Source organism: Hemiscyllium ocellatum, chromosome 39 (assembly GCF_020745735.1).
Source record: "Hemiscyllium ocellatum isolate sHemOce1 chromosome 39, sHemOce1.pat.X.cur, whole genome shotgun sequence".
Taxonomy (NCBI): domain Eukaryota; kingdom Metazoa; phylum Chordata; class Chondrichthyes; order Orectolobiformes; family Hemiscylliidae; genus Hemiscyllium; species Hemiscyllium ocellatum.
In genome coordinates this window covers 21,160,364-21,183,707 of record NC_083439.1, presented here as the reverse complement: position 1 = coordinate 21,183,707, position 23,344 = coordinate 21,160,364, and the positions used below count along the sequence as shown (strand labels likewise).

The window sequence follows — 23,344 nt, the reverse complement described above, 5'->3', positions numbered from 1 at the left end:
CTCCAAAGTTGAATAAAGATCTAGATTTCTGCCAAATCTATTCAATGAGCAAATCACAACGTTCTCTATGAATCAGGAGCAGTAGTTTTGATTCCATACATTAGCATCCTCCTTATTTGACTGAACTTTTCACACAGGTATGTTGATTCAGAATACAGGGTTCTAAAAAATCTTGCAAATATTCAATATTGTAGATAAAAAGTGAACTGAACAGAGTTTTAAAAACTAGCAAAACTGCAAGTACTATCAGTCTTGCATGCATGTTTGTTTTAGAAAAAACACCATATTAACTCTTTTAAAAAGAACAGTAATATAATCTGAGACCTAACAAGCCAGTGGAAGAACCATGATTACTCACAAATGAAGACCAATCTTACTGTTGGTATTCAGTATCATAAATTTACATAGAAAAACAAACCTCTTTGCTTGATTGGATGCCCCAGAAGATGAGGGGCCTTTCTTCGAAGAATCTTTCTCTTTATCTCCAGCTTCAGCTTTTCTGGACCCTTCTCTGGTTTCCTTCTTTGCTGACTCTGCTTTTATCCCCTCCTCCTTTCTTCCTTCTTTATGGTTTTTCTCTTTCTTTCCCTCATTTTTGACTTCTCCCTTCACATCATCTTGGGACGGGGAGTCCTTTTCAGCTTTGGACTTAGTCTCACCTTCGGGAGTTTTCACAGTTTTACCTGTTTCCAAAAGATCATCTCCATCGAAGTCCAGTGTGATAGCATCTTCTGCTTGGATTGTGACTGAAATATTATCGTCATCCACTTCCTTCAAAGATGCACTGGGTTCAGTTTCAACTTGAACTGTTTGTTGAGCTTCAGCAAGGCCTTGCTCTGAAGGTAGAGATTTAGACACTTCACGAGAACCGTCATCTATATCATCTACATCTGAGGGATTTAACAGGAATAAACATGGCAAAATACAAGTTTAAATGTCAAAACTTTTACCTAAAAAGGTGACCTTATCATTGATATTAAAATGAAATACAATTTACCTAAGATAAGAAGGTTAGAAAACTATGAAAGGTGCATTTGAATCTGAATTCTTCAGTGACAAAGTTGTTATATGCAATACCTTTAGTATTAGGTCTTCTGTGGCAATACAAACATCCTCATGAAGCATTATGCTTTGGTGTACGAATCCCAATTGCAATCTGTCCACATAATGGAACCTTTTTTCCGGTCAAGATTTATATTCAATTGCATCCAACACTTCAACAAAGTTCAATTGTCCACCAAGGTCCTCTGTTTTGAGCATCTCTCATTTGTGGTAAAATTCAGATGAAATGGTCCATGAAAGCCATTTTCTGCCCTGTGTATTCATCCAGATTGTGAAAGACATTAACCATCTTCAAAAGAATTCCATACTCCATCTCAGAATTAATCCAGTCATCCATCTTCTTTGCATGCATCATGCCAACAGGTACCAAATTGCTCAGGATGAAAGTCTTCGGGGAAAAATCAACATCTTTCTTTCATGTAGTGTCTCAATCTCACAGTAAGAGTCTTCAACAGTAATATTTTTTCTCTCAAGCGTATATGTACATTGTGCTGAGTGTTCCACAGTTCCAAAGCAGAGTAGAACAATGTTCTGTCAGTTTTGCCTCTATTTAAGTTGTTTGATTATACCAGCTATGTTCACTGCAAAAATCAGAATCTCCACCCTTCAGATTCTAGCCTGCCAATTCTAGTAGTGCAAGTAAAAGAAATGCATATCACAACCAGTATTGAGAGCCATGCATTTCTGCAAGTGTGAGAATAGATCAGAATGTATAGACTTGGAAGGTCAATTTGATGAAAGAAGAAAAAAAAAATTTGTGCTCCAGAAAAAAAATGTTCCAATACCACAAAAAAAAATTGCCTTAATAAATAACTCGGTGTTTCAAGAAATTTGAATGGATGGACTTTTACTTCAATCAACCATGATCTTAGTGACGATCAAGGGACCAAATGCCCTGTTCCTAATCCTCATTAACCTTATGAAGATGGAAAAACAAATTTTGTGTTTCAGTGCATGAAATTATTTAGATAAACAAGAGACACTTGTGGCTTAGGAAAAGAAAAGTCAGTTTGTGTTGTGCATATTCATACGTGCACTATAGTAACTGGCAAATTGACTCATTGCACCTTTTTACAAGTCACATTTGAAGTTGTAAAAAAATTTTTCCTGGTATATAAACTTCCTCCAAAAAGGAGGGTTTCTTAGTTCCATTTTATGTTATATCCAGTGCCTTGTAATGGCTTTCCAACCTTCATCTATTTCCAGCAAGATAAAAATATACTGCAAGTCATAAAAGTAAACTCATGGGAAGATACAAACTTCACAAAGTGGCAACCTTTACATACCTTTATCATTCTCATCCTCTTCTGGTTCCTGAAATATCTGCGAGACATTTTGAAAAAAATGCAACTCTTGAATCCATGATTTTACATTTAGATAACTACTCCACTTTCATACTGTATATATCCGAATTCTAGAAGTTGGATTAGATTCAAAATGAAATGTAATTTGCAACTAGAAATGAAGACTTCTGATTCTTTCTATCTGATAGTAACGAGTCAGTAACCTAATCTGAAGGTGGTACAACAGAAAGCTTAATTGTTACCTAAATCTGGAGCTTCAAAATTAAAACTAGACTGCAGCACCACTCTTGTAACAAACGTTTTGTGGGCAAACATTCAATTCTCAAACCTTACTGAATGACTCGGGAGGTAAAACAAAGCTGGAAACGAGAGACTGTTTAAAGAGGCTAAAAAAGACTTCTATATTTGAAGCAAAATTTTTGTTATGATCAATCCAAACATCAAAATCAAAATAGATAACACGATTAATAAGGCATTTGACTGCTGCCGCTTAGATCGACTGGAAAATAACAAGTTTAAAATATGGATTTCAGTATCACAGGTTAGAAGTACCCCAGATTTTGACACATAGTTTGTGTTAAATTATGAGAAAATTTGACACATAAGGGGTAGCAAAACCTTGCCAATATTGCCCAAATGGGGACTTTGGGACTAATCAGGCAATGGGTTATAAACACTCGTTCTTGTATGAGCATATTTCAAGTATGATAAGCATTGCTAATCAGGGGCAAGGAAAAAATGATGAAAAAATTATTGATGAAACAGCTGTAATGTTAAGTTTGCTGCCATGTAAAATATCCCTTAATCAGCTAGATTTACATGATTAGGGTTTTAGATCAGTCTTCTCTAAATATAAATTATTGGAACATTTAAATGACATTTATAATTCATACTCTATGAACATTTCAAATTGATCAGACTTGGTCACAGAAAACCATTTTTAGAACAAAGAAATTATATTTAACCAAATGGATTGTTAGGCTTAATGAAGAATTGAAGTTCAGAACAAACTACAAATATGAGACTGAAACGAACATTAATTGCCTGTAGTAAATACTTTTGTATATTTCCATCTTGAAAAAACAGCACACAAATGGCGCAATTTTATCAACAGATAATTCTTTTGAAGCATTGTTCGCATTTAACTCATTCACAGTTGTTCAGTGTACATGAAGGGATGCAACAGGTTTGTTGATCTCTGCCAGGAAAACAGAAACGGAAGAAAAGGCGACGCTTCCTATTCTTGCTCACATCCAATAAACCTGGTTGGGATTAAGCCTGTCTGACTAATTGGACAGAACCTACATGCAGAAACCAGTCAACTGTTATGACACAAAGATAGACGGCCAAATCAAATCAAACTCTCTATCCCTGAATTCGCCACAGTAAAATTAAAGCTTTCAGTAAACCTCAAATTTGACCCTGATAGTTTCTATCCAGATCTTCTGAATGACCAGTCAGAAAAACTTTGAATAAATGGATACCAGCTACCATGTTAATCGCTTAAACAAAAGAATAATTAAGTGTTGGAAGGTTTGATCTATAGGGAAAGGCTGAATAGAGTGGGGCTATTTTTCCTGAAGTGTCAGAGGGCTGAGAAGTGACATTATAGAGATTTATGAAATCATGAAGGGCAAGGATAGGGTGAACAAACGAGGTATTTTCTCCAGAGGTGGGGGAATCTGAAACAAGAGGGCATAGGTTTAAGGGAAATATTTTAAAAAGTGACATGTCGGGCAACTTCTTCATGCAAATGGTGCTACATTTATGGTATGAGCTGTCAGAGAAAGTGGTGGAGGTACGAAACAATTACAACATTTAAAAGCATCTGGATGGGTATATGAATAGAAAGGGTTAGACGGATATGGGCTAAATGCTGGAAAATGGCACTAAATTAATTTAGAATATCTTGTCGGCCTGGAAGAGTTGGACCAAAGGGTCTGTTTCTGTGCTATACATTTCTATGACAAAATTTATTGATACTGTAGTAGGTTAGCAGAATATAGTTAAACCACAAGGTGATCTAATTAATGTCTACAATTCTAGCCCCTCATTCACATAAGGACAGACACAATTAAGGGATATATCATTAGAGAAAAATAAATGAGATGTAACTAGTCAGCTCATTTAAGAAATGCCAGGATCTATAATCTCACAGACACACTGGATTGTATCCTGCTTGACTTCTAAAGACACCAATATACTCAAACAGCTTCCCATAGGCTCCAAGGAACATTCACTTAATAAGTTGATAACATGACGGCAACCAGGGAGCAATCAACCATCTGTCCTGTAGCTTTTGCAATCACAGTCTTTCTGACTTAAACACAGTTCAAATCCAGTTCAAACTTTGGTTTCTCTTTGGACAGGAGTAGAATGTTTGGTCATTCAAGGCTGCTCCACCATTCTATAGGATCATGGCTGATCTGACATTCCACTCTCCTGCCCTTTCCCGACAACCCCCGATTCTCGGACTGATCAAGAATCTCTCTCAGCCTCAAAAATACACAAGGACTCTGCCTCCACAGCTCACTGTAGCAAGGAGCTCCAAAGACACACTACTTTGAAAGAAGAATTTCCTTCTCATTTCAAACTTAAATTGGCACCCTCTAATTCTGAGACTATGCCCTTTGGTCTGAGACTCTCCCATGAGGGGAGACATCGTCACAACATTTACCCTGTCAAGCCCCTTAAGAATCCTGTATGTTTCAAATAGATCACCTCCCAATGAAGCACTACTCTTTGGAATTGAGAACAATGTGTTTATTTAAACTTTGCTTTTAGGACAATCCCTTTTAGATCAGTAATCATCCTAGTTAACCTTCTTTGTACTGTCTCTAGCAATACAACATCTTTTCTTGAAGAAACAGGACCAAATTGCTCAGTTATCCAGATGTGATATCATAAACACCTTGTACAGTGGCAGTAAGAATTCCCTACTCATATTTCAACCCCCCCTTAAAATAAAGACCATTAGCCTACCTGATTACAGGCTGCACATTTATGTTAGCTTTCTGTGGTTTGATCACAAGTATTCCCAAGTCCCTTTGTGTTGCAGATTTCTGCAGCTTCTCTCCATTTCAATAATGCTGCTCTTCTGCTCTCCCTTCTAAAATTACTAAGTTCACACTTTTCATAGAGTCATAGAAGCAGCTCTTCAGCCCACTGAATCCTGTACCAACATTTGGGAAACACCTGACCTTCAACCCAACTCCATTTACTAGCACTTAGCACATCATAACGTTCAAAACTTTGGACTAAGTGCTCATCTAAGTGCTATTTAAAGGATGTGAGGCAACTCACCTCTATCACGAGGCAGCACATTCCAGAGAGTCACCACCCACTGAGTTAAAAAAGTTTTCCCTCTCACCTTCAAACCTCCTGCCCTTCATCTTGAGCCAGAATCCTCTTGTGACTGACCCTTTAACTAAAAGGAACAGCAACTCTTGATCCATGGTGTCTATGCCTCTCAACCTTAATACACCTTAATCAGATCACCACTTAGGCTTGGCTTCTCATTGGAGCAGAGCAGTCTATCTGACATTTCTGCAAAACCTAAACTTTCCATTCCAGGAAGCATCATGGTAAATCTCCTGTGCTCGCTTCAGTGCAAACACATCCTTCCTGTAATGTGGTAACCAGAACTGCACAGCACTCTAGCTGTGATCTCAAAAGTTATATCCAACATGACTTCCCGGCTTTTGTAACCTATGCCTCGACTGATAAAGGCAGGTGTTCCATATGCCCTTCACACCATCCTAACATGTCCTTCTGCTTTCATGGTCTCTTTGTTCCCAAGTTTTCTTAGTGTTATACTGTTCATTGGATACTTTCTTTTCAAGTTACTTCTTCCAAAGTACATTACCTTTCACTTTTTAGGCTTGAATTCCATCTACCACTTAACTGCCCATTTACATCATCTTGTAGGCCAAGACACTTAACATCATTGATAACCAGCCAACCAATCTTCACATCAACTGCAATTGCAATAATCCACGCCTCATGCAACCATCATTTATATAAATTACAAATAATAGCACAAACCCCTGTGGCACACCACCAACATTGGCTTCCAGTCACAAGTAGGCTTCTGTCATCACCCTCTGTCACCTACAATTTTGCTGATTTTTAATCCGCTTTATCAAATTACCCTGTGTCCCATGTGCATTTGCCTTCTTGATAGATCTACGTGGGACATTGTCAAAGGCTTTGTTGAAAATCTTCCCACATTTTTTGCCAATTTTTAGCCCACTCACTTAACCCCTACCCCCTCTCTAAACTATTTGTATCCCTCTCACAACCTCTGTGCATTTATTTCTTAACCATCTTCAAGTTTGGCAACAGTACATTTGCTTTCTTTCTCTAAGCAATGAATAAATGTTATGAATAGGTTCAGTCTCAGCACTGATCCCTGCGGCATGCAACTAGCCACCAAACTGAAAAGAACCCCATATCCCATTTTCTGCTCATTATCTAATTCTCTATCCATGCCTGCTCTCTATCTAATTCTACTTGGAACATCATGGACTCATATCTTATGACTGAACTTTTGATGGATTCTTGTCGAATGCCTTTTGCAAGTCCAAATACAACACACCTACTGACTCCCTTTATCCACTCTGGTTAAGAATTCCTCAAAAAACTGTCAGATATGCTTCCCTTTTCATGAAGACATGCTAACTCAACTTGATTAGATTAAGGTTTCCCAAGCGTTATGCTATTACTGCGTTAATAATGGATTCCAATACTTTTCCAACAATAAACCTGTGCAAAATTCCCATGCCCAAACACATGGCATCACGGTGTCTCAATGGTTAGCATTACTGCCTCACAGCACCAGGGACCCAGGTTTGACTCCCGCCTTGGTGACTGACTATGTGGAGCTTGCACATTCTCCCCATGTCTGCATGGGTTTCCTCCGGGTGCTCCGGTTTCCTCCCACAATCCAAAGATGTGCAGGCTAGGTGAATTGACCATGCTAAATTGCCCTAGTCAGGGTAAATGGGACTGGGTGGGTTACTCTTCGGAGAGTCAGTGTGGACTTATTGGGCCGAAGGGCCTGCTTCCATACAGTATGGAATCTAATCTAATCTGAATACAATTGTTTACAAGTATGTCCAATGGTTTATTCAACCTTACTTCTGTCATGTTCCATTGGAAAAACTAATCCACACCACGCAATGTTTAATCACTGGCACCCTCCAGAGGTCCCCTGCCCATGTTCAGTAATGCAACCCTTGTCAATAAGATATTAAAAAAGTGATTATTATTACGAGGAACTGTGCAACTACCAGATGGAGAACAGTGGTGAAATGAACATAAAAGATCAGTTTACCTCTTCTGGCAAAACGATATCCACTTCTTCAAGAACAGGCTCTTCATTTTCTTCCTCTGCCTGAGTAAATAAGGAGAAGCATGATTAAATTATATTTTGAATCACTCAAATAATTCCATACTTAAGCAAGGTTTGTTCTAAACCTTCAATCACTACAGTCAAGGAGCAATGAACACTATTATTTAACAGAATGGCACTACAGTCTGCCATGATCACCGCAAGTTCTGACCATTTTTGAAAACTGGTCAGCCATTTTTTTTCAAAAAACTGCATTTAAAGGCAAGCCAAGTCACTTAAATTTAACCCATTTAAACCATAACCCATGAAGAACATTCCAACAATCCATCTTAAGTCACTTCACAGAAGTTGGACTTAATTGATATTTTCCTTATGATCCTCAGCCATTTTGCTAAACTTGTTCAAACAATTAATATTCTAAATAAAATGTCATAGAATAGTTCAAATATCAAGACACAACTCAGTTCCTAAAAAAAAGCATGACAAGTATAAATAATTTTCATAATTAACACATAGCTCCCGTGATTATGAATCCAACTCGCCATAGGTTTGTGTAATTATCATAAATTTAACTGTAAAAATCTGAGATTCTACCAACCTGGTCAAAATTAAAGCTTTTTAAATTGATATGTCAAGTTCAAGGTAACATAAATGACCATACTATATAAATTAGGTTCACTTATTGTGAAGTTCATGAAGCTTTAAATGTATGGAAGTATTGGAACAGAATTAGGCTGTTCAGATCCTGGCCAGCCTGTTTATAATCTCCAACTAACCTTGCTTCGCTAATTCTTATACTTAACAAAAATCCACCTGTCTTGGCCTAAAACATTTCAATTTAATACAGTCTACAGTATTTGCACTATCCATGAGGCAGACAACTGCTCCATGATTTCATTCCTCAATGGCTTATCTATAATTTAAAATGCTCTTTGACCTGGGCACAAGAGGAAAAATGCTTCAGTTTTTATTCTATTGAAACCTATTATAGTTTTAAAACACCTAAACTGAACTACTGCACACTCTATTATCAAGGAAACAAACTAAATTGATCCAAAATACCTTCATGATTTAATCATTTAAGCCGTGGTGGGGCATAATTACATTGGCTCCACATTCTATCACCTCCAAGAATTATACATCTTTGAGGGTCAGCATCAAAAACTGATACAGCAATTTAGATGTTGCCCAAGGTTCTGTGCTACTGGAGGTTTCACTTTATTTCAACTCCTTCAAAGATGCTCGACACAACATTAGCCTGATTACTAAAAACTGGCACATAGGTATGCAAAGCAACATATGCATAGATATCTAAATCCTTCTCCACAGCTCATCTCTCACCATTCTAACATGTCTTAGTTGAATATAAAGTGGATAACTTCAAGTGTCTATATAAATTTATTACTTCTTTTTCCACCTATGTAACTTAGTTTGCCTCTTATCTTAATGGCATCTTCAAATTACATTTTTAACTATATTCCCATTTTTGCAAAGATTTTCTTCATGGAAGCAGCCAACACTTATCGCCCAACATCAAATCATTTCAAGGCAATCAGAGACTTATCTTCTAAAACTGCAGTTTTTTGGGGACAAGATATACCTACAATCCTGAAAAGTATGGAGTTCAATCATTTTGATCCAAGGATGCTGAAGAAATGACAGTTTATTTCCAAATCTGGATGGCTTGTGACTGGTAGAGGAATTGAGAATAGTGTTAGCTTGAGTTTCTGCTTGTTTTTGTTAGGTATCTACATTTGAACTGGAAGGTACTGTACATTGTGGGTTGCTACACTGCATCGTGCAGACACAGAAAACTACAACTATGGTGTACTAATGATCACAGAGATCGTTAAAATTGCTGCTTGCTAGTCTTTCTATAACCATATGTTCCCATTAAGGTTCTTGCAAAGAACAATTTGACTGGGATCACTTTACCATCCTCAGATAAGCAAAACAGAGACAGGTACAGGAATTCTTAAGGCCTGGGTTTTCAACCTGCAATGTCATCAATAAGCACGTTGACATAGATCCTATATACAAACCATTGCAAAGGAAAACCAGAAGTGACACCACTGACCTTTACAGACTGGTGTATATAAATATCAAGCAGAGTAGAATAACAATGCTTCACGGTAGGTGCATTGATGACGTTACCTAGCATGATGACAAACATTTTGCATGACAACCCACCAGCTCAGCAAGCTAACCTACAACCATATGTTCCCATTTAATTCACAAAGATTAATTCTCTCAAGTTCAGCCGAAGCGTCAAAATAGAGGCATCCTGCTGATATTGTTTCAAGATGTCAGCATTGACAAATTTAGAATGAAAAAGAAGAAACGTTATTTAATACTCTAACAAAGAAACTCATGCACTGACTAAAGAGGAGCAAAAATTTCAGTGAGGAATATTTACTCATGGGTCAATCAAACTTACAAGCTAAGCTCACAAGACAATATTTTCCCTCAAGTTGCAATAAAAATTCTGTTCCTTTAAGTAGTAGTTATATAATTATGAATTGCAGAAATATTTTTGTTTTTTTCCCCAAATGCATTTTACATACCTGATGTTCATCCTCTTCGTCGTCTGGTGTTTTAGCATCAGGTTCATCATCTCCACTTCCAGGCAACTCTCTAATGACTGAATCATTTTTATCCATTTCCTCAGCTTCACTGATCTTTTGGTCCTCTAATCCATCTTGATCACTTGTGTCCTGTGAATCACTCTGAGTTGCATCTACATCTGCTTCCATCTGTTGAGACATTTATACTTCTCAAAATCAGAAAATTTACAGTTATTCTGTGCACAACATAGATTTATCAGTCACAACCTGCACAAAGCTTTAGTTCCCAGCTTTTAATGTGTCAGTTAGCTGCTCAAGTCTATGCAATTTAATTAGACCACGATTGATTTGCACCTCAATTCCACCAAGCTAATTTGGCTTCACATTCCTTGATAGCCCTAATAAACATCTGTTTGATCATGCCTCAAAAAAAAACCAAATTGTCCGAATATTCACAGCTTTTTGGGAGAACATTTTGATTTCTATGTTTGGAAATATAATTCTGTTTTCTGCCTCCAAGTAGCTTACCATATCTCCTTTATCAGAATTCAAAGAAAACAGATTTGTCATATCCACCCTATTAAACTGTTATTGCATTTCAAATCCTTTAGATAAATCAGCATTTAAGTATTCTGTACTCAAGAAAACTAATGCCCTCGGTGTATTCCAATCTCTTTTGAGATTAAGGCCAGTGGCCCATTAAGCTATTTTGATGTTGTGTACAAGCTCGAAATGATTTGTGCACTTGGGACTCCCAAATCATTCTGCTTCGCTCCAATTTCTCATTATTTGGAATACACTTGATTTAGGTTTCCTACTTTCAACAAAGGAATGATCTCACACTTATCAAATTAAACTCCATTTGTAATATTTTTGCACAAGTCAGTTTCTGTCCTTCTGCAATCTCCTACATTATTCATCTGACTAACTTGCATCATCTATAAATATCTACTACAGAAATATTTATTCATCCAAGTAATTTCTAAAGCTAACACCGAGACCCAAAAAAACAGGTGGAGCATCATATTCTGCCAATCAGTCCGTCAAACATTATCCCCATCACCAAGGTCCTAATGAATATCTAACTCAGGTTACAAGATCACCTCGAATTCCATACGTTCAACTATTATCTAAAAAGCTTTTCTGTAGAACTAATTGAATGCATTCAGCAACACCGCATGGATAAACCTACATTGGCTTTCTCTATTTATCTCATTTATTACAAATACTCAAATCACTAATCTGAATAAGAATAAAGGTCCAATCATTTCTTCAGAAATCATGTTAAACTGACCAACTTGTGGTTATCCAAATTCTCTCTCCCACCATTCTCAAAAGTGCAATAAAGCAAAATTTTAACCTATTTTATATTAGGTTAGATTATGTTTCACCAATTTAGTTTTACTGAATTACTTCACTGAAAAACTGCAAAACAGTTTAGCAATATAACACGATCATGAATAAAATATTTGAAGTTTCTTTATTAAGCTGTAGGAAAAAATGTCACTGCAACTTGAAACAGCCAAGTATTTAAAATGTTTTAAATATAATTTTAGCAAGCACCAGAATGCATTTCAAGGAGTTAAGAAACTATTGATGTTAATGTTGAATTGGGTGTCTTTTGAATAAGACACAAACTTAACATGTAGTAACAGTAGCACACAGTTTTAGTGCCCTTGCTTGAGGGGGCTATGCTTGCACTGGAGGCAAGTGAGACAAGATTCACAAAACTGATTGCAGAGGTGAAGGTTTAATTTCTGAAGAGAGATTGAACAGTTATGCCTACGCTCTCTCCCATATAAAAGAATGAGAGGAGAACTAATTAACATGAGAGGAAACCTAATTATTTAAGATGCGAAAGGGGATTTAGAAAGTAGATGTAGAAAGGACATTTTCTCTTGTGGGGCAATCCAGAATGAGAGGCCATAGTTTTATGTTAAGTAACAGCAGATTTAAATCACACTTACCTTGCTATTACCATCATCTTCTGTGCCAACATCACCACCAGCTTCATCATTATCTTGTTTTTTCCCTTAAAACAGAACAGCACAATTTATCCCATGTGGTTCGTTGAACAGATTACTGTACGACATTTAAGTAATCCTTTAATAGTATGGCTTGCTTGTGGAATGTTAATGAAGTATTTTCAGAGAAAATTTACTTTAGTACTTTTTTTTCCAAAATAAAAGGACAATGAGAGTCAAGTCATGATTCATTTACACAAATTAGAAAATTTCCAAAATAAATCGTAATTCTGGAGCATCACAAGATAAAGTAGTTGGTAATTCAGAACGCCACCATTTGGTCTTAAGACCCAGAATCTATTTGTACTGCATTTCATTTTGTTACCGAAAGCTCCAAAGTATCTTGAGACGTGTTTTTAATACTAACAGTTGTCAGCCAAAGCTGCTCAAATAGCTGAAAATGTTTTGAATACTCTCACTCCTTCAGTTCCAAACACTAAAGAAAAACTATTTGTCAGAGTTTAACCTCCAATAATCACATAGAAATGAAATTACTGTGAGCAATTTACCAAGCAATAAATATTCAGGTCAGTCATACTGTTGAAAACCAAACCAGCTGAGCAGTTCCAAACAAATGTGTATTCCGTATTAAAGAGCTATGCTGCTAAACATTTTCTTAGCTTTCGTGGCTAAGGAGAGAGCAAAAAAAGAGAGTAACATTGATAACAGAGGCCACCGAATAGAACAGAAGACAAAACCATGTCAAATTCACCAAGCATAACCAATTTGTGAACAAGTAGCTGTTTGGTCACTTATTCCAATATCTTAAAATTAAATGTATCAAGTTACATTCAATTAGTGTCTCCACTGCTCCAATTGGACATGGCCTCTGTTTAAAAAAGAGAATACTGATGCTTTAAAAGATTACATTGCATTTGCGATGAGGTGAAAACACTACTTTTTATACCCCCCAAATGTGATCCAAGTATGTAAAGCATCACTAGCCAAGTCAACGTTCATTATCCACCCCCAATTGCCCTTGAGGTGGTGATGCTGAACCATATTCAATCCAAATGGTGAAAGAATGCCCACAAGTATTTCTCGTAAGAATTCCAGACTTTTACCCAGTGCGTTAAGGAACAGAAATATAGTTCCAAGTCAGAAAGCTGCTAAACTTGGAGCCGATTCACCATAGGTTGTCTTCCATGTGTCTGTTGTTAGTGCCCTTCCATGTGGTAGAGGGTACATGTTTTTGAAAGAGATGACCAAAGGAAGCTTGGTCAGTTGTTGCAGTGCAAACTGTAATGGTACACATAGTTACCATACGTGCCAATGAAGGAGAGAATGAATGTTTAAGACATTAAGATACCAACTGAGCGGTCTCTTTTGCCCTTGATAGTGCGAGCTTCTTAAATGTTGTTCAAACTGCATTCATATAGCAAGTAGGGCATATCCTATCACACTTCTGACTGTTCCCTGCAAATGGTGGACAGACTTTGAGGGATCTGGAGAAGAGTCATTTGGTGCAGAAACCTCAAGATATCTGAAAAAAAGCTTATACCCGAAACGTCGATTCTCCTGCTCCTTGGATGCTGTCTGACCTGCTGCGCTTTTCCAGCAACACATTTTTCAGCAGAAACCTCAGTCTCTGGCCTGCTCTTATAATTACACTATTTAGGCTTTTCCGTCAAGCAATTGGTAAATGGCAACCTTTAAGGTGTTAATTTTGGAGCTTTATCAATGACAATGCCAAGGTAGTTAAGATGCTCCCTTGTTACTTGACAAGTATCAGCCCAGGTCTGATCTTGCCCTGATTTTGCTCCATCTTGAATGCAACCATGTCAACATTTGGACCAAGAATCTAACAAGGCCCAGAACAGAGCATCTGTGACTTAAGCCAAAATGTGGAACAGTTAGCGGGTGTTGCTATGCAAGTTCTTCTCGATAACCATATCAATGACATGTTGCTAGTGATTCACTTTGATAATGAATGAGAGTATAGCGATGGGCACCAATTGGCAAGGGGGGCACCAGTTGGTAAGATTAGATTTATCCTGCTTTCCAGGACAATTTTCCATGTTACCAGTCTGTGTTATAGCAGTAGAGTTATTGAGTCGTTCAGCATGGAAACAGACCCTTCAATCCAACTCGTCACACCGACCAGCTGTCCTAAACTAATGTGGTCGCATTTACCATCACTTGCCCCTATCCCTCTAAACCCCTCAAATTCATAATGCCATCCAGATGCCTTTTAAATGTTGTAGTTGTACTAGCCTCCATCACTTGCTCTGGCAGCTCATTGCATTCTCGGACCACCCTTTGTGTGGAAAACGTTGCCCCTTAGGTCTATTTTAAATCTTACCACTCTCACCCTAAACTGATGACGTTAGTTCTGGACTCCTCCACCCCAGGAAAAAGACCATGTCTATGATGTTTGGGTGGAACTGCAGAATAAGAAAAGGATAATCACCTTATTGGGATTGTATTGTAGACCACCCCCCCAATAGTGAGCAGGAAGTTGAGAAACAAATTTGTATAGAGATCTCAGTTATCTGTAAGAATAAGGGTGGTTACAGTCAGGGATTTTAACTTTCCAAACATAGATTGGGACTGCCATTGTCTTAAGGGCTTAGATGGAAGGGAGTTTGCTAAGTGTGTACATGACAATTTTCTGATTCAGTATGTGAATATATCTACTAGAGAAGGTGCAAAACCTGACCTACTCTTGGGAAATAAGGCAGGGCAGGTGAGTGAGATGTCAGTGGGGGAACACTTTGGGGCCAGCAACTGTAATTCTATTAGTTTTAAAATAGTAATGGAAAAGTTGAAGTTCTAAACTGGTGGAAGGCAGATTACAACAGGATTTGGACCAGATGGGCTGAGAAGTGGCAAATGAAGGTTAATTCAGATAAATGCGAGGTGCTGCTTTTTAGGAAAGCAAATCTTAGCAGGACTTATACACTTAATGGTAAGGTCCTAGGGAGCGTTTCTGAACAAAGAGACCTTGGAGTGCAGGTTCATAGCTCCTTGAAAGTGGAGTCGCAAGTAGATAGGATAGTGAAGGCGGCGTTTGGTGTGGTTTCCTTTATTGGTCAGAATATTGAGTACAGGAGTTGGGAGGTCATGTTGTGGCTGTACAGGACATTGGTTAGGCCACTGTTGGAATATTGCGTGCAATTCTGGTCTCCTTGCTATAGGAAGGATGTTGCGAAACTTGAAAGGGTTCAAAAAAGATTTACAAGGATGTTGCCAGGGTTGGCAGATTTGAGCTATATGCAGAGGCTGAACAGGCTGGGGCTGCTTTCCCTGGATCATTGGAGGCTGAGGGGTGACCTTATAGAGGTTTACAAAATTATGAGGGGCATGGATAGGATAAATAGACAAAATATTTTCCCTGGGGTCGGGGAGTCCAGAACTAGAGGGCATAGGTTTAGGGTGTGAGGGAAAGTTATAAAAAAGACGTAAGGGGCAACTTTTTCACGCAGAGGGTGTTACGTGTATGGAATGAGCTGCCAGAGGAAGTGATGGAGGCTGGTACAATTGCAACATTTAAGAAACATTTGGATGGGTATATAAATAGGAAGGGTTTGGATGGATAGGGGCCAGTGCTGGCAGGTGGGACTAAATTTGGTTGGGATATCTGGTCGGCATGCACAGGTTGGACCGAATGGTCTGTTCCCATGCTGTACATCTCTAGGACTTTATGACTATGATAACTTACACAAGTTGATTGGGGGTAGATGTGTGCAGGTAAAGGGACAGTTGGAAAATGAGAAGTCTTTAAAAATGAGAATAATAAGAGTCCAGAGTGAGAGTATGCTCCTGCTTGGGTGAATGGCATGCCTGGTACGTATAATGCTGGATGTCTAGAGAAATTGAGGGTTTGGTTAAGAAAAAGAAGAAAGCATATGTCAGATATAGACACGAGAGACTGAGTGAATCCTTAGAGTATAAAGGCAGTAGGAGTATACTAATGAGAGAAATCAGCAGGGCAAAAAGGGTACACGAGGCAGCTTTGACAAATAGGGTTAAAGAGAATCCAAAGGGATTTTATAAATACATTAGGACAAAGGGCAACTAGGGAGAAAATAAGGCTCCTCAAAGATCAGCAAGGCAGTCTTTGTGTAGAACCACAATAGATGGGGGAAGATACTAAGTGAGCATTTGCAGTGTTGACTGTGGAAAAGGTCATGGAAGATATACAATGCGGGGGGAAAAAAAAGATGGTGATATCTTGAAAAATATCCCAATTACAGAGGTGGTTGTGCTGGGTGTCTTAAAACTCAGACAGGTGGTTAAATCCCCAGGACTTGATCAGGTGTACCCTAGAACTCTGTGGGAAGCAAGGAAGTCAATGCGAGGCTGAGATATCGGTATTATCAATAGTCACAGGTGAGGTGCTAGAAGCCTGGAAGTTGGATAACATGGTACCACTATTTAAGAAAGGTGATAAGAACAAGGCAGGGGACTACAGACCGCTGAGTCTGATGTCAATGATGGGCAAGTTGTTGGAGGGGATCCGGAGGGACAGGACGTACATGCATCTGGACTGATTAGGGATAGTCAACATGGCTTTGTGCATGGGAAATCATGTTAACTGAATTAAGTTTTTTCAAAAAGTAACACAGGATTATGAGGGCAGAGCGATGGACATGATCTATATGCACTTGAATAAGGTGTTTGATCAGGTTCCTCATGGTAGACTCAAGTTAGGTCACATGGAATACATGGAGAACTAGCCATTGTCTACTAAGATTTTCCTGTGATTTGATTGAGTACAACTGATGCATGAGAACTAGCTTTGTCATAACACAGAACTGGCTCGAAGGTAGAAGACACAGAATAGTGGTGAAGGGTTGCTTTTTAGACTGGAGGTTTGTGACCAGTTGTGTGCCACAACGATCAGTGCTGGGTCCACTGCATTTCAACATTTGTATAAATGATTTGGACTTGAACACAGAAGGTATAGTTAGTAAGTTTGCAGATGACACCAAAATTGGAAATGTAGTTGGTAGCAAATAAGGTTACCAAAAAGTACAACAGGATCTTGATCGATGAGCCAAGGAGTAGCAGATTGAGTTTAATTTGGATAAGTGTGAGGTGCTGCATTTTGGGAAAGCAAATCTTAGCAGAACTTATACAATTAATGGCAACATCCTGGGGAGTGTTGCAGGTTCATAGCTCGTTGAAAGTGGAGTTGCAGGTGGATAGGAGCAGGAAGGTGGCATTTGATATGCTTTCCTTTATTGATCAGATCATTGAGTATCGGAGTTGGGGGATTATGTTGCGGCTATACAGGACATTGGTTAGGCCACTTTTGGAATATCGTGTGCAATTATGGACTCCCTCCTCTTGAAAGGATGTTGTCAAAATTCAAAGGGTTCAGAAAAAATTTACAAGGATGTTGCCAGGGTTGGGGGGTTTGAGCTATGGGGATAGACTGAATAGGCTGGTGCTATTTTCCAGTGTGTGTTATGGCAAAGCTGGTTCTCGAGCATCAATTTTATTCAATCAAATCACAAGAAAATCTCAATGCATTTACATTTCATTGCAATATCTTTGGCCTCATGATTGCGAGTGAACAGTGGCTGAACTTGCTCTATACTCATACTTGACAGATTTCATTCACATTGTGATCCCTGAATTCTGCCCAAGCATAAATGAATTTTGCAAGAAGCAAATACCTTGTTTATTTTTAAAAGGATTGAGCAAAAGTACAGAACAAGATTGAATTATTTACTATTATCTTCAGTAGAAAATGTAGTACATTGTCCTTCCTGGAAGCCAACCTGTCCAGTCAATTATCATTCAACTTCTGAAAAAAGACACTTAATTACCATCTCATAAATGCTCTGTTTGTCTGCAACACAGTCGACACGTCAGTGTAAGGTCACTGTGAACATGGGGCACCAGTTGAATTGCAGAGGTGAGCTGATAATGACAGTCCTTGAAATTAACACAGCATTCAAGACTGGCTCCTGGCATTAAGGGAAACGGTTGAACAGGCTATGCCTGCACTCAATGGGAATTGAGAATAATGAAAGGCAGTCTTACTGAAACAAAGCTGTTCCTGTATAGTGTTGTGCTGTATAACAGGGTAGATGAGAGAATATTTCCCTGTGCATAGGAATCTAGAACTCAGGAACATGCTTTTAAAAATAACGGATCACCCACTGAAATAGAAACAAAAGGATTTTTCTAAGTCTTGGAATTCTCTTCCTCGAAGAGCAGTCAGACTAGGTCAAATATATTGAAGATAGAAAACAGCCAAGACTGAGTTAGGTAAGACTTAAGGTCCACAAGAGTCAATAATTATGATGACAGTGGGTTGGGCAGGCAGAAATAGAATGGATCTTGCTGAATGGCAGGGCAAACTGGAGGACTGAAAAGGCCTACAGTTGCCTAATTGAGTATAACATCAAGGAGTCTGAATTAAACTAAAATTCCATCGGGATCAGTTGAGAAACATTTCAAAAATTCGAGTCACATCAAGCATAAGTGTAGATGAGGTTTTCAGATGGGACATCATATCAACTCAAGGACTTCACTCAAATATCAGTAGCCCAGCCTCTCGGCCCCTAGTATTTTCAACTGCTTTAATGTTTATTTGTTGGTATTCAGTTCCATTCAATGCCTCAAATAATTAAGCAGTGCACTGATATAAACTTCAGGGCATGCAGCCTTAAGCTAAGTATAAAATACATAAACCACACATGCCAACAAGCACGTGCAGTTAATGGTCATATCAATAAGACTCTGACCATTAACATCTCTGAAAAGGCAATCTCCACTAACAAGATATATCGGGCTTGTTAATGCAGGTCAGAAGTTCAATAGCCCAGGCAGAGTAGCCTGAAACAGCACAAATGCCATTCAAGCCACTCACCACCATCCAAGATAAAACAGCCCACTAATTTGCATTTCATCCAACCTAAATATTTGAGCGCTCCAACGTGAGAAGTCATCTTTAGTAGCACTTCCCAAATCCCTGTCACCCACTAAAAGAGCAGGTGTATGGGACCCTGAGTTGCCTTTGGTACATTTCACCATCAATTTCAGTATTAACATTTTTGGTTTAAAAAATATATAAACATTATAGTAAGAAATTACCCTTTGTTACAAAATTGTGCACTGCAAATGAGTAAAGGTGATACCTTTGCTTTTAGGAGTTTTCTTTGAAGGCGTATCCGAAAAGAGCTGCACGTTATCAGGATCACCTCCCTCTTCTTCTATTACCTGTTTTGGTAGCAACAAATACAAGTTTTTTTTTCTCCCAAAAATTCATCAACTCATTAGAAAATATCACTAAGAATTGAATTGAGAAAAAGTTGCATATTTTTGAAGATGGACACAAGTGTGACATGTTACAAAAGTTCATACTTTACAATCCAACTGTCAATTTAAATAATTTCACTGCAACTGATTAGTCTGAAAGGCAAATATTGTGCTTCAACACACACCTTGCACACGAAGGCCACAAAATAACATTTTCTGCATTAACTAGGTAATAAATTCAATAGAAATGTCTGACTTGGAAATTTACCAATAAAAATTTCATTTGACTTTGGTTATCCATTAAGAAAACACCCCAATGAATCAACAAAATACTTGTTCGTGATCAATAAACAAGATTAATTTATTTAACAATACCAGATGACAAATTTTAAACAAAAATTGTGAAATATAACACAAACGGTATTTATTCATTCAGCCTCACAGGCTATTAGAATTAGAAAATCCGCAATTTGATAACGTTTTTTTAAAAAGTGAAAGCTTTAAACGATGAACCACAAGACGTCAGTTAATGGTTCATCCAATTAAAAAGCAGCTTTTTCGCAAATTTAATGGCTCTAAAAGCTGACTGGTACAAGGCCAACGATTCTTCTTGATCAGGACCGCAAGCATTTTTACCACGAAGAGAAAATTTAATTCGCAAAGATTTATTTATGCCCGTCCAGTAAAACACTAAACCCGGCGAGAGCCGGAGCAGCCATTAACATTTGTGCAAGGGAAAGTGGGTTAGACTTCATCCAAGGCCTAAAGGTGACAGTGGAACACCCTAAAGCCGACTTCCTTCCCTCTCCGTGACTTCTCGCACCTGTTTCAACCTGGCGATCAGAACAGTTTTAACACCGCTAATATCGAGATTCCGCCGTTTGAGTTCGGATTTGAGATCTACGACACGCAAATCTGTGATGCGCCGAGCTTCATTTGGACTGGGAACAGCAGCCATTTTAGGCGTCTTCACCGAGCAAACAGCAGCTCGAGCGGCCTTGCTCCACCCCCGACAGGAGCCCGGATGGGCAAGCCCCGCCTCCCCATCTCGACGGGACGCCGGCCCGCCCCCAATAGGAGCCCGGATCTCTAAGCCCTGCCCTCACCCATCAAAAATTCGGCGGCCATGCCCCACCCCCATCTCGACGCAACCCCGGGCGACCAAGGTCCGCCCCCAATAGGAGCCCGGATGTCTAAGCCCTGCCCTCACCCATCAAAAAGTCGGCGGCTAAACCCCACCCCTACCTAACATACCCGGATGGTCAAGCTCCGCGCCCGGGAGCAGAACCCGGATGGCTAGTGGAGCGCGGCAGTGGTCTGATTTGCGGCGGGAATAGTGTGTTGTTGTTGAGTTAGAGCGGGAACACGAATTGTCACCAAATGCAAGCAGAAAGGACACTCTGAGAACTAGACTTATTAATTATAAACGTTTCACAATCCACCTTCAATTAAACAATTCTAAAGAAACACGACGCGCTTTGCTTCCCTTCTTGTTCGTTCTCTTACAAATGTTACCGAGAGTATTTCAAACATTAGTGGTGTTTCGTGGATATCACGAATGAGGGAGAAACGTCACTTCGTTGAACTGTTTCGAAACTATTGAAAAGAAACGACTGGCTTCTCAACCTTTCTTTGATTGTAAGCTCCGCACAAAAACCAAGAACAGAAATTGTTCGAAAAGGCTCAACCGGCCTGGCAGCATGCGTGCAGAGAAAGGAAAGGTTCCTTTTCAGATTTAGTGACCCTTTTTCAGAACCAACACATCTTCTGGGGCTCCTTGGCATTTGTAACTGGAGGGACTACGCATGCGCCGGAATTTCCCTTTTTTTTAAAAAGAGCGTTTTGTAGAAAGTAGGAAAATCCCTGGTGATAAATGAGCGGTGCTGGCAGGTCGGGTTTCACTCTTCTACCAGCACAGAACAAAAGGCTGCAAATTTAGAAGCAAATGTGCTTCTATTTTGTGCTATTGACGCATTTGGAACAACAAACAAAGCCGGTGCCGTAAACCGTCCGGGATGGTGCCGTGAAGAACGTGAGAGCCGGAAAGTAAAGGGCGGTCTGTGTCGTGCAAAAGGAAAAGGAGCCGCAAAGCAGGTGCTGGTTATGTCGTGGAAAGGAAGACGAGCCGTAAAGCAGACGCTGGCTGTGTCGTGAAGGCGGAGCTGCCCCGTCCGATGCATTGAGCAACCCCGGACTGAGCAGCGAAGCTTCGTCGTTTTGGGGCTTCTGTAAACAACAAGCTTAAATTCCTCAAAGAAATGTTTGAATAAGACCCAGTGGAAATAATGCGCGGCGGCCAGCACCTTAATGAGAAGCTTCGGTAAGCTCTTTTTCGAAATTATTCGCCAATATTTTTAAGTGTAAAATTTTCCATCGTCTTCAATTGTAATTCGCTGCCCCCTCCCCGCAGCCTCATCCATTCACGACCTTTTTTTTGTTTTAAAAAAAAGTCATGATGAAGTCCTGGCCTGGTCAGCGCCTTTCGATCTGCTGACGTTTAGATATTTGAGATTGATCCCCCCCCCCGCCTCCCCAACAACATCAACAACTCCTCCACAGAATTTACTGAATAGGAAGGGGGGGGGGGTGCAGCAGTTTCAATTGTTAACTAACCTTTCAATAATTTTACAGTATTTTTGCATTTTTTAGTGAGTAATAGCATTTAGGTATCTGGATGGTGGATGCTCAGGAGTGATGTAGGATTTTCAACAGCAAATGAATGTCTGTTGATTGATTGAGAACCCTGCATTGTACAGTATCGAGGAGAAAAAAAGGGGCTTGTGGAAAGTGATTTCTGTCTGCATTTGCCATCTGTACGAAGTTTAGCACCCAAGCCAACGTCTTCATTTTGATTTGGTGCTGCCAGTGATTATTCTAGTACATGCTTTAAATTAGTTTGTCAAGGTTTGACATTCAACATGTTCTATTGATCCTAATGCTTTGAACATTTTTCTCATTTCTACTTTAAAGTGTCAGCTTTATGAAAAACCTTTTTTAATATAATTTATAATGAGCAGTTTAGTTTTTAGAGTCAGAGCTGAATCTGAAATAAACTACAAAAGTGCTTCTCAGGTCAGATTTAAATTTTTTTGTCATACTGTATGTAACATTGGTTCCAAGTTTGATTTGTCATTACTAATATTTAATGTGACTGTAAAATAGAGTTGTATGCTCATACTTCTGACATGAAAAACAAAACCAGTTTACGTTATGTATGATTTAGTTCTGTGTATGAAAAACAATATTTATACTATTTTGAGAAGGGGAAGCAGATCACAGTCTGGGGGAATTGTGACATGGTTGTTGAAGTAATGTGTGTGCACTTTCTAGTGGGATACAGTGGGTGACAGAAAATTAAGTTTGAGTTCAAATCTGAAACTTGTTTGGCCACTATGACACACAGCACCATGTGATATATTTGTGGTCTTTGAGTAAACATTCTCTTGTAAAAGTTGCAGGAGCAAATGCTGCATACAGATGCTTTTTTGTGTTTCTTTCACTGATTTTTTTTCTATGAGGTAGAACCTAATTCTGATGTGAATGCTGCAACTGTGGGGTATTTTTCAAAGTTTGTGGTTACTTGAAGAGATTTCACAAAAAGGTTAAAATCAACTAGTAGAAAGTGAGGACTGCAGATGTTGGCGATCAGAGTCAAGACTGATGAAGGGCTTATGCCCAAAATGTCTATTCTCCTCCTTGGATGCTGCCTGACCTGCTGTGCTTTTCCAGCACCACACTCTCATTACTTGAAGAGATCCGGTTTTTATTTTCAGTTGTCGAACATTGTTTTTCATTGTTTAAATATGGAGTTTTATTTATATA

At 38.9% G+C, this 23,344-nt stretch overlaps 2 protein-coding genes across 6 annotated transcripts in view; one reads left to right on the top strand and one right to left on the bottom strand.

The window, feature by feature from the left end:
* sltm (SAFB-like, transcription modulator) overlaps positions 1–20,519 on the bottom strand; it is a 61,894-nt gene extending 41,375 nt beyond the window's left edge. For 2 of the 3 annotated variants that reach the window (XM_060853004.1, XM_060853006.1), the window contains exons 1-7: positions 20,346–20,519; positions 19,402–19,483; positions 12,251–12,315; positions 10,284–10,472; positions 7,702–7,761; positions 2,349–2,385; positions 419–890 (exon numbers count right to left, since the gene is read on the bottom strand). In XM_060853004.1, the coding sequence (XP_060708987.1) occupies positions 419–890; positions 2,349–2,385; positions 7,702–7,761; positions 10,284–10,472; positions 12,251–12,315; positions 19,402–19,483; positions 20,346–20,480 (1,040 nt within the window). In that variant the 5' untranslated portion in view covers positions 20,481–20,519. The remainder of the gene's footprint in view (positions 1–418; positions 891–2,348; positions 2,386–7,701; positions 7,762–10,283; positions 10,473–12,250; positions 12,316–19,401; positions 19,484–20,345) is intronic. The other variant, XM_060853005.1, reaches the window with a different exon arrangement.
* Positions 20,520–21,607: 1,088 nt separating this feature from the next.
* Positions 21,608–23,344, top strand: part of rnf111 (ring finger protein 111) — a 122,380-nt gene continuing 120,643 nt past the window's right edge. For 2 of the 3 annotated variants that reach the window (XM_060853041.1, XM_060853040.1), the window contains exon 1: positions 21,608–21,842. The gene's annotated coding sequence lies outside the window, so the exon portion shown is untranslated. The remainder of the gene's footprint in view (positions 21,843–23,344) is intronic. The other variant, XM_060853042.1, reaches the window with a different exon arrangement.